The 18544-nt window shown below is 33.5% G+C and overlaps 1 protein-coding gene across 1 annotated transcript in view; it reads left to right on the top strand.

Moving 5' to 3' along the window:
• Positions 1 to 17609, top strand: part of LEMD3 (LEM domain containing 3) — a 63804-nt gene extending 46195 nt beyond the window's left edge. Inside the window, 9 exon segments of the mRNA XM_037514051.2 lie at positions 3220 to 3299; positions 3382 to 3527; positions 4023 to 4124; positions 4228 to 4330; positions 5019 to 5197; positions 13320 to 13401; positions 14890 to 14995; positions 15087 to 15165; positions 15382 to 17609. Coding sequence (XP_037369948.1) covers positions 3220 to 3299; positions 3382 to 3527; positions 4023 to 4124; positions 4228 to 4330; positions 5019 to 5197; positions 13320 to 13401; positions 14890 to 14995; positions 15087 to 15165; positions 15382 to 15545 — 1041 coding nt within the window. The 3' untranslated portion in view covers positions 15546 to 17609.
• Positions 17610 to 18544: the final 935 nt, after the last annotated feature.

The following is an 18544-nucleotide window of genomic DNA, read 5'->3' as shown; positions in this document are numbered from 1 at the left end:
GTGTACACACACAATGTGTTAAGTTTTTTAAAGATTTTGTAGTTCTGTAACATCCATTTTATTTGGAAAGATTTGAATTTGCAAAGATTTATATGAAGCAGTCAATAAATAGTAAGTTGATCTATCTTTTGCCTATCATTAAATAGTAATAACAGGACTGATTTGAATTTAAAACTTGATTTCTTCCTGATCATCACTTCCTCCTGACCTTCAGTTATTTGTAAATGGACATTTTATAATGGCCTTGGCAGATTCTATCCTTGGGCTGAAAACACCCTTTCACCTATTTTTGTGTGGTCTCATGGTTGTGATTTTATGGCATTTTAAAATGTTGCTTACAGCAGAAATGTGCCAGAAATGATGGCTGCAGAGCTTAAAGTATTTACTCTCTAAACCTTTATGTAAGAAGATGGCCTACCTCTGCCCTATTTACAGCTTTCTAGGTGCCTACAAAAGTACATAATAAAACACTTTAGATCCCTGAAATAGATGCTACAGTGTTAGTAGTGCAACAGGGTGGTCCCCAGGAAAGGGGGAGGTTCCCTGCCCCACCCAAGGGAGGGTGGAGCTGAGCAGGGAGAGAAGAAGCTGCAGAAGAGACTGAGGAAGGAAGCAGGATGGAGCCAGGAGACCTGGAGGAGGCGCGTGGAGCCTAGAGACACGTGAAGAAACTGCACTTGTCTTTTGGTCGTGGACTGGGTGACACAGATGTGGGTGAGACCCGTGGAGAGGTGACCATGGCAGCTTTTATCTTGATGTTGATTTTGCTCTTTTCCTTCCGGGCTTGTTTGGTTGTTTCTGACTCTTTTCTGTGGGTCCCCACTGGAAGATGCTTTAGACTTGTGGCAGGCTTTGGGGCCTTGCTCTGGGCCAATCCCATATGGATGGACTTTTACCCACGAGGGGACGGGTAACTTTGGGTGCTTCATTTAGAAACTAGACTCTTTGCCTTACCTGTATTGTTTCCTAGTTTTATTAAAGATCCTTCCCATTAAAGTCTCCTATGTTTTGTGTTGATGCGGCGGATGGCAGAACCCATTTAGAATAGGCAGGTTTGCGGGGTTTGGGCTGCCCCTCTCCCTGTCCTATAACAGTAGGAGCTATTTAATTAGGACAGATCATTAAAAAATATGATTTATAATACTGTAGTACTCTTTTTTTAAAAGATTTATTTATTTATGCATACAAGAACTGGGGTACAGGCCAGAGGTGTGGGGGGTGAGGATTCAACAGAGACAGAGTGGGGAACAGAACAGGCAGACTGACTGGAATAACACTGATTTAAAAAAAATTACATATTCAGTCTGTGCTCAGCAGTTCTTAAAAACTTTTTGGTTACAGAACTCTTTTGCACTCCTAAAATTACTGAGGATACCAAATGACTCTTGCAGGATATATACATACATATGTATGTATGTATGTATGTATGTATGTATGTATGTATTCATTTGTGTTTACATATAAATACAAATCATATTAAAAAATGAAATTAAAAATTGTTTAAATAGTAATGAATCTATTATGTGTTAACATAATATATTTTTATGAAAATAACTACATTTTCCAAAATAAAAAACCTTTGAGAAGTGGTGTTCTACATTTTTTCAAATCTCTTTAATGTCTACCTTAATAAGACAACTGGATTCTTATAACTGCTTCTATATCTAGGCTGCTTTGATGATGATGTTGGTAGAAAATTCAGCCTCACAGTTATGTAGGCAAATAGGGAAAAGCATTTTCATAGCTTTTACAGATTATTGTAAGTATTCTTTAATACTACACCAAAACTACAAGGTAGTTTCTTAAAAATAGTTGTGGTGTTGAATCTGAAAACTTATCAGCAAATTTTTCCTACTATGTCTTATTAAGTCCTGTTTTGCACATTTGAATGGCTTTTTTAACCTTAAAAGATTTCATAACTCACGCATTGGTCATTTGGAAAATATTGGTTTACTAGTTATTCAGATCTTCGAAATGTTGACACATTTTGTTATGCTAAGCAAAAATGTCATATTCATTAAAATCGCATCAGTATCATTGTAAAGGTTTTAAATATTGAGAAGCTGTCAAGCTTCCAAAATGCAAAGGATGCAAAATCTACTTTTTTCTTAAAAATTTAAATTTTATCATTGGTAACACAGACAGTTGTTTTTCTTGACTTGATTGGCTTACTTTATCCACTTGTTGAATAAAATGTCTTTGAAGCAGCCAAGTGAGAAGAGTCTGTCATTTGTTCATCTAAAAATAGTGGGGGGGGGGGTGCTCCTTGGTGGCCCAGGGGCAAAGTGTCAGTGCTATCAAGGTATCTCCAGCCACCACAGCATGAATTTGCCAGCTACTGCAGCGTGAAATGATACCCAGCCAGGGAGTTGACCCAAATGGTACAGCAGACCTTTCTTATTTCCCGCTGTTCCCCTCAGCCGTGAATTTCAGTAGATCTGCCTGTTCTGTTCCCCACTCTGTCTCTGGTGAATTCTCTCACTCCCCACACCTCTGGCCTATACCGCAGTTCTTGTATGCATAAATAAATAAAAATAAATCTTAAGAAATTGAAAAACAATAAAAATAGTGGGGGGGGATAATTGGGGGCAAAAATAGTGACTAGGGCCTCCCCGGTGGCATAGCGGTTGAGCACTGGGTTGCGAAGCTGCCCGCAGCCTTTGCAGTGCCGGTTTGATCCCCGGCTGCTCCCCGGCCACCGGAGGAGGGTCCCACATGGCGTGCAGACCTCTCCTGCCGCCCGCTGCTCCCCTCAGCAGTGTACCTTGGTCCTCTGCCTGTTCTGCTCCCTGCTCTGGCTCTGGTGAATTCTCTCACCCTCCCGTGCTTCTGACCCAGTGCTTTCATAAACAAACAAACAAACAAACAAACAAATAAATAAATAAATAAAATCTTAAAAAAAAAAATAGTGACTAGTTCATTCTTATCATGATGATACTTAAAAAACAAGCTATGACAGTAAGAATCCCCAACATCTATGGACATATAAAAACTTTAAGAAAACACTGTAAAAATATTAACTGGTTACCTTAGGGTGGTGGGGAAATGGCACCTTACTTCATTTTCACCTTTTATTTTTTCTGTAATTAATAGTATAATCTTATACTAATGTTACATAGTTGAAACTGTTGTATAAATTTTACATATGGGACAATTTAAACAAAGTCACGTGAATGTGGATTAATAACAGCTAGTTATTTTGTCTATTTTTCTTGTTAGGATTTAGGTCCTGAATATAAAGATATATTTAATACTTCATTGCAGTGGATTTTGGAAAATGGAAAAGATGTTGGAATAAGGTAAAGGATTTGATATCCACTTTGACCATTTTGTACTATAAGAAGTGGTTTTTAACTCTGCATTCTCCTGATTTTCAAATAGGTGTTTCGGTAATGGCCCTGAGGAAGAATTGACAAATATAACTCATGTCCAGTTTTTACAATCCACAAGACCACAGATGTCTTTCTGGTGTCGTTTTCGTCGTGCTTTTATTACTGTTACCCACAGATTATTATTGTTATGTTTAGGTAAGTTGTTATGATGAAAAAGACAATACATTTGGTCTAGATTTTTCATGTCTCTATTTCACTAAATGCCAGGGGTAAGAATTTACTTATATTGTAGTTGCCATTATAAATCACATCCAAAAGTCTTTACCAAGGTATAATAGTAGCTGAAGTTTTTTTTTTTTTTTTTAGTAAATAATGGTCATTTGTCACTGTAAGTGGAAGAAATTGTTTATTTTAGAGACATTAAATGAAACTCTAGAAAATATTTGATATTTATTTTTGCTCCGTAGTTTAAATTATGTAGCTATATCAACATTGTTTTGAAGACTCATTCCATTATTCTATTGTGGCAGTTAAAACAATCACTGCAAAAACCCAACTTTTTTGGTTTGTTTTTTATGGCTTTGTTAATACCCAGATTTAGCAATTGGCTGCCCATTAATTTGTTGCATTGAATGTTATTGAGTGTCATTGACCACACTTTGTAAAACACAAAATATATAAATATTGCAGGTGTGGTGATGGTTTGTGTTGTTCTGCGTTACATGAAATATCGTTGGACAAAAGAAGAAGAAGAAACGAGACAGATGTATGATATGGTGGTAAAGATAATAGGTATAGTATTTGTAAAAATCTAATCTGTTTCTAAAATAGGTATACTATAACTTCATGTCCAGTGAGTGATTCATTTGTAAATTTGTGTGTGGTTTATTTTCAGATGTTTTACGAAGTCACAATGAAGCTTGCCAGGAAAATAAAGATTTACAGCCCTACATGCCTATTCCACATGTGCGAGATTCTTTAATACAGCCTCATGACAGGTATGTTTAAAGCATTATGAGTTGAAGTTAATCAGAATGTGGGTGGCTTCTGCAGTTGTGAAATTAGGTTAAGAGTTGTAACCCTTTTCAACTAGATCTTTTTTATAATACAGGCTTTTTTTTTTTTTTTTTTTGTAATTTAAGCTTTCCTTTCTAAAATCTTCTATTCTCTTGATTTTTGATTGACATACAATTAGATTCTCTAAATCATTCTCATTCCTGTGTAGTTTTGATTCATTGTTGTCAATCTCCATCTTATTGATATTTCCTTTAATTTTATCTTGATAAAGATATGGAGACAGGCAGTAGGGAAGGGTTTTTTACCAACAGTGTTCAAATACTTTTTTTTTTTTTGGTCAACAAAGCTTTTAAAATGAACTAAATAGTAACTTCCTGAAAACAAAAGATGATGCTATATTCTAAAAGAGCATTCTTAACCTAACAACACATCAGAATCACCAGTGGAGCTTGGGGTGGGAAGGCACCAAAAACTGATGCTCAAGTTCCACCTCTGAGATGGAAATGTAGTAAATCTCAGGTGAGGTTTAGGTATCTAAATCTTTTTCAAAAAACTCCATAAGCAGTGATAACAGCCAGAGTTAACAATAACCACTACTTTCAGTTACTCATATTTGAAAAGGATGACAAGCTGTGGGAACAGAAATATGTCATTTTGTTCACATGATAGGAAAAAAATGAAGAAAGTCTGGGATAGAGCTGTTGACTTCCTTGCTGCTAATGAATCTAGAGTTCGCACGGAAACCCGGAGAATAGGTGGTGCAGATTTTCTAGTTTGGCGGTGGATCCAGCCTTCTGCATCGTGTGACAAAATATTAGTAATACCTTCCAAAGTATGGCAAGGTCAAGGTATGTATTTTTAAACAACAAAAATTATAAATCTAATTTCCTAATTTTTACAATCACAAAAATCATCTGTTTAAGTGAAGTATTACAATTGAAAGGTGTATAGCTTTCGTTCCAGTTCCATGCCATAGAAGGAATCAGTATTAGTTGCTTATACTGAGTTGTCAGAAAAGTCATGATATATTTTTTCTGCATTTTAAGCAAAAATGTGTCATGACTTTCCCAACAGCCTTCCCCTTTTCTCCTTGCTAATATGAGCATATTTTGATTTCACTGCAATAGAGTAGTATGTACGTTACTTTGATTTTTTTTCTTTACACTTAGCAAAGCAGCTTTAGCGTTTTTTCATCTGTTCTTTCCTCCTAATTTCTTATGCAAACAAGACACAATTTGTTTTTTGTACATAATATAAAACATATATAGGTAGAATCACAACTGGATCCTTTTTTTTAACTGCTCCTTTTTCCAGTTTTTGCTTACCTGCCTTTTTCTTACTGAGGTCTTTCCACCTGCATATCCACCCTTTCAGGTAGCTTACATAGATAGCTTTCCTTGTTTTTCTCACAGCTTGCATAATCACAAAAACATATATGCATATATAGGAGGGTTGATGATAGGTTACCTTATGTACCCAACCTCTACTCGTTATTATTTGTTCCTCATTTGGTTTTTTTGGTGTCATAATGGTTGCAAAATTAAATTTCATGGTTTAGTTTAATTTGTATTTCAGGACTAGCAGTGAGTTGAGTTTCTTTTAATCTTCTTTTGGATTTTCATTCTGTGAATTACCTATATTCCTTGTCCATCTTTCTGTTTGGTTGTGTATTTTCTTAGCAATTGATTAAAAAAAAATTGTTCTTGTAATATAAAATAATAGAAAACCTTTCTGTATTATAGATACTACTTTTTTAATTGAATTTATTTGACACAGTTAAATTTATGGTGTGTTGTCTTCAATACTTTATATATTGTAATATCGTTGCAGTGATTTATCACATTGTATAAAGGACAGTATTATTGTCTATATTCATTGTACTGTATATTAGATCAGTATGGCTTGTTTACTACCCAGTGTAAGTTTTATTCCTCAAACTCCATCCCCTCGTAACCACCACCTATTCTTTTATTTTGCAAGTTTGACTTTTAGATTCCACATAAAAGTGATATACAGAACATATCTTTCTCTGTGTGACTTTTTCATATTACTTTTTTAATGTATTATTTATACAGCATGTATTTTTTTCCCTTAAATCTATTATTTTTGTGGGTCTATCTTTCACCATTCAAATAAGTAAATATTCATGTAAACTAATGTGTCTATTTTTTCCCCAGTACTTCTGGGTTTCCATGCTGGGTTAAGGTATTCCTCATCTCTAAGATGTACATGAGGTTTTTTTTGCACTTGAGTTTTTAATTCAACTGGTTTTTGTTTTTGTATACTATGCATTATAGGAGCCCAACTTTTTCTTCCATGATTTGAATTGAAATCCCACTTTATTTATTGTAATCTATTTTTGAATTCCTTTTTCTGTTCCCTATTTATTTGATCAAGTAATTTTATATTCTGTATTGATTCAGTATTCTCTTCATTTACTCTTAACTGGTTTCTCTTTTCCTGTTCTTATATTTTCAACTATTTTATTATTTAGTGATAAGCGTATTTTTTATAAACAGCATCAACTTGGTTTTCTTTTTATCCAGTCACCTCATCTACATTTAGAAAATCGATAATATGCTTGATTTTATTTTTTTGTTGTCACTTTTGCATAAGAGTTAAAGGAGTTATTCTTGAATTTTTCTTTTCCTTTAAAAAATATTTGATCTACTTTATTTTTATTTAAAAATTTATTTTTATTTACTTATGCATTCAAGAGCTGGGGGATGTAGGCCAGAGGTGCGGGGCCGTGAGAGGATTCACCAGAGACAGTGGGAAGCAGAAAAGGTGGATTGACTGAAATATACTGCTGAGGGGAACAGCTAGCGAGACAGGAGAGGTGTGCTGTGCCATGTGGATAGCTTCATTGTTCTAAGACTTAATCCCTTGCGCCACCAGGGAGGCCCCTATTGAGCTACTTTAAAATTCTAAACCCATTCCCTCAAATGTGTACAGTATTATGAATATCAGCTGTACTGTTCTTTCATATCCCATTATTTTTAAATGTTCAAAATAGTAAAAGTTAGGTATTACTTTTTATCATATTTTTAATCATGCTATAAAGCTGACTGACATTTACCTTTTGACACTCTAAATTTGTTAGGAAATCAAAACTGCAAAAGAGAGCCACTACTATTCAGGAGACTATTTTTTGTACTGAGGGGATGTCACTAATCACTGAGTCCAGCTCAAAGGCTTTTCCCAGTTACTAGACCATGTTACTGTCCTTGAAATCGTTTGTATAGAAAAGGGTTCTATGATAGGCAAGTGCCTTAGCTCTGATTCCTCATTTTTTAAAATGAGGTTCGGAAATCTGTGAAATGAGGTTCATAAGAACTGTCTCATAGTTATTGGGAAGGTTAAGTAGGTTTATTAGTAAAGGTCTTGAAACAGTACCTGGTACCTCTCTACATATGTAACACTTAGTATATACAGTATAAAATAATGACTAACACCATCACTATCATTTTTCTTACTGGGTTTTACCCTTTTTGTTTATTAATTGTATGTTCTGATGGGCAGTATTGTGTAAAAAAATAATTTCTCCAGTAATTGACATAAGTATTTACTAATAAAACATGTAGTATTTTCATGCATTATTTTCTAGGTGGGAAAGTTAAAATTGAGATTGTTACACCAAACCCCAAAGGAATATTTGGTGATTTATGTTTACATTAATAATTTCACTTTGCTTTTTCTGCAGTCTTTAAAAGTATAGCTTTAAAAAATATTTTTTGATGCCTTTTCTTATAATTACACTGTGTGTGTATATATGTATTTATATGTCTATATATACTGTATAGTACTTACATAGTAAACAACTTACAATATTTTATTATGCACTATGCTATATGTAATACTGTATTGTAAGATAATAGTGCCTGTATAATATTTATAACATATATAGTATGGCTTTTACTTTTTTGTTTGCTTTACTCATTTTTTGTTTCTAGTGCCTAGAATAGTGTTTGGAAGATGAGTGTACATCTAAAGAGAAAGAAAGAAATATTAACGAGAGAGACATTTAAAAATAATGTTTTTAGAATTTTATATACATGTACAAGTTTGTTGATATTTTGGCATAGTTATTAGACTGTCAGTGTCAATAACTTATTAGAGATAATTTCTGTCTCTTTTTCTTTTTATGAAAAGTGAGAATACTGCTTAAGATAATTAATCTTTTTTAGGCCAGATAATAATGTTTACTTTTTTACCCAGTGAGGCTATGCACAATTCCCCTATTAATATTGTGGAATGTTATAGGAGGTTCTAATAAAACTATCTTAAGCTACCTGAATACAGTAGTAGAAAGCTAATGAAAATTTGTGTCTATTTTTTACTCTAGTGTTCTTTTTATTTATATATATATGTGAATTATAGAATTATATATATATATATACATATATATGTATAGACACACACATACATATATATAATGGTACGTTTACTTTTGCCTTTTATCCTTAGTGGTGGTTGTGGTCGCTTCTTTACCTAAAAAACATTTTTAAAACACCTCAGATCCAATTCCAAGAGTGTGATGTTACTTATTTTGAAAGTTTACCTTCTGTTTTTTTTCTTTGAGTTGTGATGTATTGACCCATACCAAATGTTTAGCTCTACTTTTCTGCAAATATCTCGTTCTTCAGTTTTTCTGGTAACATCACATTTATTTTTGATCTTTAGTGAAGCCACCTGTAGAGGCTAGATATTTCTTGTAATACTGCATGGTTTTGTAAAGCTTTTCTTGCATATTTATGGGATCTGAAATTGTAAATTAAAATTTTGCAGAATCATTTGCTATTATTACATGGTTTGATGTTGACTATAGTATCAAAGCTTAAGGAATTGGTACTGTTATTCCACATAAAAGTAGAAAAATATATCAGAAAATTGTGAATATAAAATTCTTTTCTCTGCAAAAGTATATTTATTTTTTTTTTATTTTTAAAGACTTATTTATTTATTTGTTTGTTTGTTTATACAAGCACTGGGTACAGTCAGAAACACATGAGGGTGAGAGAGTTCACCAGAGCCAGAGTGGGGGACAGAACAGGCAGACTGACGAAATACACTGCTGAGGGGAGCAGCGGGCGTGGCAGGAGAGGTCTGTCGCGCCATGTGGGACCCTCGCCGGTGGCCGGGGATTGAACCGCTGCTGCGAAGGCTGCGGGCAGCTTTGCAGCCCAGCGCTCAACCACTGCGCCACCAGGGGAGGCCCTGCAAAAGTATATTTATTAGTGTTTGCTAAGAATAGCATTTATAATTAAAAGTAAGTAAATTGTTATGAAATTGCCATGAAATCCAGTCATTCCCTTTTTTTTCTCTTTACTTTCAAAGAGTTTTTATGATAATGGTACTAAAATGAAGTTTCCATGTTGCCAGAGGTGATACGAAACAATAAATTTTTTTTTTTAAAGGATTCGTATAGTAGAGTCCTATGAAACAAAAAGTTTCAAAGCCATTCAGGTCTAATTACTATAGTACTTGAATGTAATGGGTTTGGAGTCTTAGCCTAATTTCTTCATAGAGCTAGCAGTTGGTGGTCATGTGTGCACTTGAAGTTCTAGGAAAGGTCATTATTGTGTTTATGTGAATTTTTTTATTTGCACAGTTGTCTTACCATTTTTGATGTAAAATTTTTCAAGATGAATATAAAGACAATTTCTTTTCCTAGCTAATCCATGTTGTTCTTACCAATTTGTAGTGGTATGATTTACTTTGAGTTTAATTGAATACTATATGAATTATAGGATTTTAAACCTCGGGCTATTGTTTTCACTTTAGTAAGGAAAAGGCTGCAAGTGTGATTAAAAACACAACTTTAGGTTGATTATAATCATACAGAAGTTTGGCTTTCATTTAAAGCTCTAAACACAGATGTTATGCTATATAAATATGGGTATCTACTGGAGGGTTTGGTGGTGGTTTTATGTGAAAAAATAGTCTAACCTATTAATAAATAGGCTTAATATTTCTCACCTTGCAAGTGCAGTGGTTTAATTAAAAGGTACATGGGTAGGTGGTTGGCAATTATAATAGTCCTTGAATTAACTACTATTGCAGGCAATTGTCATTTACTATTTTCTTTCCCAAGTAATTGTGAAACATGTTGACCTGTTTGAATTTTTAGCTTAGAGATAGTTAAATGTAAATTGGATGATTATATAAAGTTAGTCTCTCTAAAAGTATTTTAAAGCACCAGTTAAAAATTAAACACTATGTACAGCAGAGCCAGTGAATTACTTATGCTTCTGACAGATGTAGTGTTTGGAATAAGCAGCAGTCATTTGAAGGATCCAAAGGTTGTTCTTGAGGTATTAGAAATATATGATTCATTAACTATTACATCTTTACTTGACCCAGGTAGTGAGTACAGTTAGGGAAACAAAGCATATATCTTAAATTGGTTTGGTCTTGGGCTATTTTCTGACTAGAATTGGCCAGAAATAGTTTCTCCCAGGCATCCTATTTTCAGGGAGACTTGAGTCTAGTTTAGGATAGGTGGTATGAAATGCATTCATAGTCTTTGGTTCATCCTCTGCTGGCCCAGACCAATAATTGAATTTCAAGGAAGTTAGAATGCCTGTGACTTAAAGGCCATCTAAGAATGGAATTTACATATTGCTAAAGAAATCTGGAAGGTACTAGATTATACACTTCTTGATTTGGGGTTTGGCAAAGATTTTTCATGTCCAGTGACTGTTCCTTTACGCTATGTTAGCACTATCCGGACTTACTTCAATCATACCTCAGATATTTCTAATCAGATACAGACCCTCAGCACTATCCAACTCTCATGTTCTCACTATAATGTACTAGACACTTCACTTTCCTACTCAGTGACAGTTTTAGATTGCTGTCCTCTTTTCAAACTTTGGCCTTCCCTCTCTCCCCTAATTCTAAGCTGATGATTCAAATAGAAGTAGTCAGATTGTACCTACCTTGTATTTCACCACCAAATCTTTAAAATTACAATGCTTCTAGTCTTCTCAGGTGTTTTCCTTTGCTGTGTTTTAAATTCTTGCCTCTGTTGGATCTTTTCATTAGCATTTAAGCATACTGTAATCTCTCTCCAAACACATTGTTGAAGTCTCTGCAAACTTAAGTTCTACATTATTTTGTGGTTATACCCCATTTCTCTCCCTATTACAGCCATTACTATACTTGTCTTTACTTTTTCACCTCCCATTTATTCTTCAGCTAATTCCAATCTGCCTGTCATTCCCTTTATTCCAAGGAAATAGCTCTTATCTTCCCTATTACCAAATCAATGGAGAGTTTCTTGTCCTTATTTAATATTGTTAATAATTAAATCTCCTTTGAGACTTTGTTCTTTTGGATTTGGAGATGCCACTCTCTTCTGAATTTCCTTCTATCTCTGAACATTTATTTAATCATCTTTTCTAGATTTTTTAGTTTCCTAGAGCTGTAGGTGTTGGAGTTTAATCATCCTTCTTTCATTCTGTCTTATCTCCCTAGAAGATCTCATGCTGTGACTTCATTTACCATTTCTATATTGATAATTCTCAAATTTACATCTTAAACTAAGTATTATGTTCTGGTTTTCAGATTTTTATTCCCAGCTGTGTACTTATTTCTAGGAGCTAGGCACCACAAATTCAGCATCTGCACAGACTCTGTTCTTCTTTCTTCAAGCTGACCGCAAGTGTTCCTGTCTAATTGATGATATCCCTTCTTAGTTGGTTTTGGCATCAACCTTGGAGTCATTTTTATTTTAATCTCTCCTTTACTCCCATGCATATACAGTCTTTAAACAACTTATGTTAAATCTGCTCCATATATCCTATTTCTCTCCATTTTCTTCTTGATTATAGGAATGTCTTATCCATGTCTTTATCATCTCCTCTTTTTTTTGGTATTGATAAGGCATTTTAATGACAATCTAAATAAATTGATTACAATACATTCTAAATTTTCAAATAAGTCCTTAGGCAAACAAATAACCTTCTAACTAGTCTCCTTGCATTTACTTTTCTTCCACGTGATTGAGTCTCCACATAAAAGTCCATCTTAAAACATCTGTAATTTTATTTTTTTTATAGAATTCTTTTATTGACATGTGAGATGCATTTTTTTTTTAAAGATTTATTTATTTATTTATATAAGCACTGGGTACAGTCAGAAGCACAGGAGGGTGAGAGAATTCACCAGAGCCAGAGTGGAGAGCAGAGCAGGCAGAAAGACCAAAGTACACTGCTGAGAGGGGCAGCGGGCGGCAGGAGAGGTCTGCGGCCATGTGGGACCCTCCTCCTGTGGCCGGGGAGCAGCCGGGGATCGAACTGGCGCTGCAGAGGCTGCGGGCAGCTTCGCAACCCAGCACTCAACTGCTGCACCACCGGGGAGGCCCAAAACATCTGTAATTTTAAAAGACAGTTCTCATATTATTCCTCTTCTTAAAACACTGTATTAGCTTTTTGTTGCTTTTATGATAATGCCCAAATACTTTAATGGTCCTGATAATCTGATACCTTCCTCTTCACGTTTCTCTATTGTCCCCACTCCAGCCATCTTAGCTGTCTTTTAGTTACTTGAGCATAACAATGTCTTTCTTGTCTCAGGGGCTCTGTACAAATCATCACTTCTGCTTGAAATGTTCTTTACACCTTTCTTCACTCTGCCTTTTATTTATTCATTAGGATCCACCATAAATTTCACTTCCTTGGTGAATTCTAATCTGATACCCCTTAATAGCTTAAATAATTTTGATGGCTTTCTATACCCTTCTCTTTTAGTATTTACCACAATTATGATTCTTGGATGACACTGTTTTCATCTCTCCTCAACTAAACTTGTGAACTCTGTGAGAACAATGACAGACTCTTATTCACCATAATATACAGGGCTCTGGCTCATAATTAAAACACAGTATTTTTTAATGGACTGAATGATTTAATACCTTTCAACAAAATGGAACAATGGCACATAGTAAAACTAATTTATTTTTTGTAGCATTTCATTTAGATAGAAGAAATTCACCACCAAATAGTTTGACACCGTGTCTAAAGATTCGAAATATGTTTGATCCAGTTATGTAAGTATTGTGATTAGAGGTACATGTCATTTTTAATTGGAATATTAGACTGATAAATGTATATTCTTGTAATACTATGTCTAAAGTTGAAAAATTACTTTTCCAAGCAAAGAGATATATGATGATTTGTAAAACTTTTATGAATCTTCATGCTCACTGTGAATTCTCACAGCAAATTAATTACTTGAGTCAAATTAATGACACATATGGTGAACTGTATCTTTTACTTAAATGTATAAGCAATGTCTGCTAACGATCTTTGCAATGGGCAATATATATTAAAATATCTGTTACTAAAAAATTTCCAGTTTTTTTACTGCAAAAAATTCCCTACAAAGATGCACCTTTTCTTATACAAGTTTTGTCTTATTTGTCCATGTAATATTTAAGATTTTATGTGTATATAATTACACATATAATTGTATATATAATTGTGTATAATTGTAAGTAGGACATGCATCAAGAGAATAGTACAAAGTTATTACTTTAGGATCATTTAGAATCTGTACTATTTCACAGGTAAGGTGTAATAATCTTTAGAATTTGCTTTTTAGAGGTCACTGCTATTTGTCCAATGATATGATAGGTCAAATTCTGTTTTGTTTTGTTTTTTAAAATCCTGAGACGGGAGATTCAATTGTTATATAACTGAACGCCCATCTAATAACTCATTTATTTAAGTGAATAGTTGATATGAGTTTCCAAATAAGTGACAGCATATTGGACATGTGGGGGAGCACTGCCAATATACAAGTAGACCCCCACTCCATTTTATAGAGGTTAGAAACAATTAACAGTGTGATGATCCCTTTGGGAGCTTTACATCATGCTTTAGGGATTAGGAAATCAATGACAGTTCAGGATTTAATTACCTAAAATGAAGATTTACCATTTCAAGTGTAATCACCTTCCCTTCTGCCCCACCATCTATATCTTACAAGTAAGACAGATATGCTTTAATAGATAGTAAGGTAACTTTGTGCAGCATGTTTGCCCTGTTTTACTCTTCCATTATTTTGTAAAAGAGAAACTCAGAATATGCTATTTACTAAGAATTTCCCTTAAGTTCAAGGATTTGAAAGTGTCATTAAAAATAAAATCATATTCAAATTTTACAAGTTCACTACAAGTTACTAAAGTCCTTGTTATTAGTCTAAGATAAAAAAAAATGACTGCAGGTACATAGGATTTTAAAAGCAGTACACTTTTGTATGGTGGGCTAATACTACATTGCCTCATCTTTGTGTATTCAAAGCTGGAAAATGAGAGAAAGATGGAGACTTCTGAAAGCTAATATATTTTAAATCTGTGTACTGCTAGTAGCAAACATTAATTTACTACTAATTTTAGCAATATGTGGTTTTTAAATTGTCCCCATTCTTACAGGATATATATATATATATATATATATATGAATATATGAGACAAAAACATCTTACTGAGTAGGAATATGGTTGTTGATTTTTTTGGTCTTCATTCAATTTTTAGGGAAATAGGGGACCAGTGGCACTTGGCAATTCAAGAAGCAATTTTAGAAAAATGCAGTGATAATGATGGCATTGTTCACATTGCAGTAGACAAAAATTCACGTGAGGTAAAGTACTATTTTATATTTAATTCTATGTAATGGATTTGTTGGTATTAAACTAATACTATTTTTCTTTCTTTTTAAAAAAATATCACAGGGTTGTGTATATGTTAAATGTTTGTCTCCAGAATATGCTGGAAAAGCTTTTAAGGCATTGCATGGCTCTTGGTTTGATGGTAAGAAATTTGAGTATTATAAACATTTTGAAAAGATAAATTATAACTTACTGTTAAATTATACTAGATTTTAAATTTAAAAATTTAAGTTAGAATTTTTAGAGTGATACTTTTGATTTTATTTGCATTTTGTATTCATGTGCCTTTTACCACAGTTTATTTTTTATAAACACTAAGCATATTTTATATATCTAAAATATTTTTATTTTACAACAGGGAAGTTGGTTACAGTAAAATATTTACGACTAGATAGATATCACCATCGCTTTCCCCAAGCTCTTACTTGCAACACTCCCTTGAAGCCATCAAATAAACATATGAACTCTATGTCTCATCTTCGTCTTCGGACTGGCCTAGCCAATTCTCAAGGAGGTTCCTGAAAAGACTTTCTTCCACTCCTAGAACTGTTAATTTACAATAGGAAAATTCCTGTTTGGCTTCCTGTCTTCCTTTTTAAATGCTTTTTTGTATGTAATATTTTTATTGAATACAGCTGTTTAAACGTTCCAGAAATCTTAAGGTTCCAACGGGACTTAGCAGTGAGGCAGCAATGCTGAATAGATAGAATAATTGTTTCGTTCAGTTTTTGGAGCTCAGTAAAGGCAATGCATTTAAAGTTTTGCATGAGGAACATTGACTTTATTAAGCATTTTCAGATGTGGTGAATTGTATTTTTGCACCAAGAAGTGTTTGGATAACCACACAAAAGCATGGTAAAGAGGCTTCTTGTATTTCCATGATTTCCTGTGAACTAATGTTGTGAATTTTTGTATACAGTCACCTCCATGGTTCCTTACAGGCTAATGTGGTTAAATTGTTTATTTCCCATTTAACCTTAGATTTCTATTGCTTGTGAGAGATTAATTTGCTACAGCTGGAATATGGGAAAATTAATTTGGGTTTAGTGATTACATATAAGTATACGTGGATGTACATGTACTTAAACTGGCTTTTGTATATATGTATAAATGCTGGTGGTGGCAAAAGTAGTCTTGTTTTTTGAGGTTATCTGCAGAAAAGCAGTAAAATAAGCTTCCTATTTTATTCATAATCTAATGTGTATATATATGTATGTGTATATATGTGTGTATGTATATATATGTATGTGTATATGTGTATATATACACACACATATACATATGGTTGTACTATCACATAGATCAAACAGCCAGACACCTGGAAGTATTAGATACAAGTTTAAAATAACTTTTATAGGTTTTATATTAAAATGTCTGAGTATGATTTTTGTGTGAAAGTTCTGATACCAGTTGTAATAGATTCAGATTTATGTGAGCAATAAAGAAGCAATTGGCAGATATTGGTATTTTGTGAAAAGCTGTATTTATTATAAATACTAGGGCTATGGCATAGTACCATTGGGATGAAATCATTTCCCAATCTTTATAATTTAAGGAAATGTTCACTCCCCTGTTATATCAAATTTGTAACAGGGCACATTGTTGCAGCAAATTGTGTATTTGAAAAATTATATTTCCAACTTTGGGTCATGAAAGTTTGCAATATAGTAAATGCACGAGTGACCTTGCACCGTGCATGAGTGACCATCGCTTTGTGCCTCAGCATTTACTTTGTTTCAATAAAGTTATTTTATTACTGTTTTTGATTTCAGATTAAAGTAGTTGCTGAGCAAAGTTTGCTTGTGATGTAACAATTGGCTTTTTGAAAAAATAACCTGTTATATATCATTGTTAGTCCAAATGAATATGTGAAACAGCTGGAATTGTATCAATTTTGAATTTGTTTAAAGCTCAGTTTCCTTTTTTGTTTAATTGTATATGTGTTGGGTTTGCAGCATGAACTTGCACAGATAATGCACGTTTTCTGGTTAAGTAAACATGATGCACACTGTTCTGTAACAGAAAACCCTATTGTGCCTTACCTATGTGCTTTTGTGGGCACCATGTTTATGAAGAATAAAATATGATTTGTTATCTGAAGAGAATAAATTTTAAATTCTCAGTTTATGTCTCAGATGCTAAAGTGTGAAAATATAAATATATATATAATATATATAACATAACCAATCTTTCTGTATTTTATGTGCATCATAGTGATTTATCTGAGCTTAGTGACCCCATCTTGTGACCTGTTGCAAGAGTGAATGTATAAAATAGTTGTGGCATTTTATTTAAAAGGTCGCCTTTTGATGCAGATGCATCTTTTCCTCGCTTCTAAAATATATTTCATGTAAACACTGTACATTTATTATTGTAATATATACAATTATGCAGCTTATTTTACTGGAAACTGTTAAGCTGACCAAGATCCTTCCCTGCAAGACAGATGGGAATGTGTATAATAAGTAGATATTTGAGAATTTCTGAAGTTTGATGTAATCTGTTACTTGTCCTGTTAAAAAAGGGAAAAATTCTAATTAAAAATTTATTAGGTTTTTTTTAATGTGTCTTGGCTTTTAAAAACTTTTTAAGTGCCCTGTGTCTTTATATTTTTTTACCAGCAAAAGAAAACAGGATTATCTTTTTGAGGATCTGTAAATGTTTGTATGTTTATAAAGATGGATGGGGAACAAATGGATGGAGACTTGGAACTTAATTTTAACCATCCATTCTTCATTGGATGTCTTTATCTAATTCTCTAGTGTTTGGATAAAGCGGGGCAACAACATAAATCAGCTCTATCACTAAAGCATGGATTAGTTTAGGTAGACATTTTTTCATAGCAGGGCTTCCTCGAAAAAGGAAAGCTTTTTTTTTTTTTTTTTTTTTTTTAACACATTCAAACTCCTATCTCATCATAAACAGTTTATGGGCTAGCTACTTTAAGTAGCATTGGTTAAAATTTCTTTATGTTTTAGACACATATAAGGAAGACTTGATTAGTTGGTCATTGAGGTAGACTTATTGCTAACAAATGTCAGCACTGCAAAGATGAAAAAGACATGGCCTACCCTCAAGATAATCACACCCTGAAGGAAAGAACAAGGGCCAGATAAGTTAAAAGATAGTATAGGAAATAGAGTGGAAAATAGCAGAAGAAATTCTGGTAATACAGAGCGGCATCTTATACACCTTAATAAATGGAGGAGACAGGGTAGATGAGATAACAACTAAGCCATATTTTAATTCAGTTTAACATTTATTAAAACACTTTTTTCAAGACAGAAAATATCTTTTTTATATTTTTTATTTTTTTATATATTTCTTACGTCATTTTTCATTTTTGTACAATGTATGCATTTTCATCTTGGTTATATTACCCATACAATTACACCCCCCCTTATTTTGACCACAATTCCTCCTCTCCCCCCGCCTCGCCCCAGTGTGTTTCTGGTTTATAGTTGCTTGTTGATTTTGATTTTTTCTTTATTATAGTTATTCTTTTTTCTGGCCCCTTATTT

Source organism: Talpa occidentalis, unplaced genomic scaffold (assembly GCF_014898055.3).
Source record: "Talpa occidentalis isolate TD23 unplaced genomic scaffold, MPIMG_talOcc4v2.1 talOcc4.16, whole genome shotgun sequence".
Lineage (NCBI taxonomy): Eukaryota > Metazoa > Chordata > Mammalia > Eulipotyphla > Talpidae > Talpa > Talpa occidentalis.
This window is presented reverse-complemented; position numbering and strand designations above follow the sequence as displayed.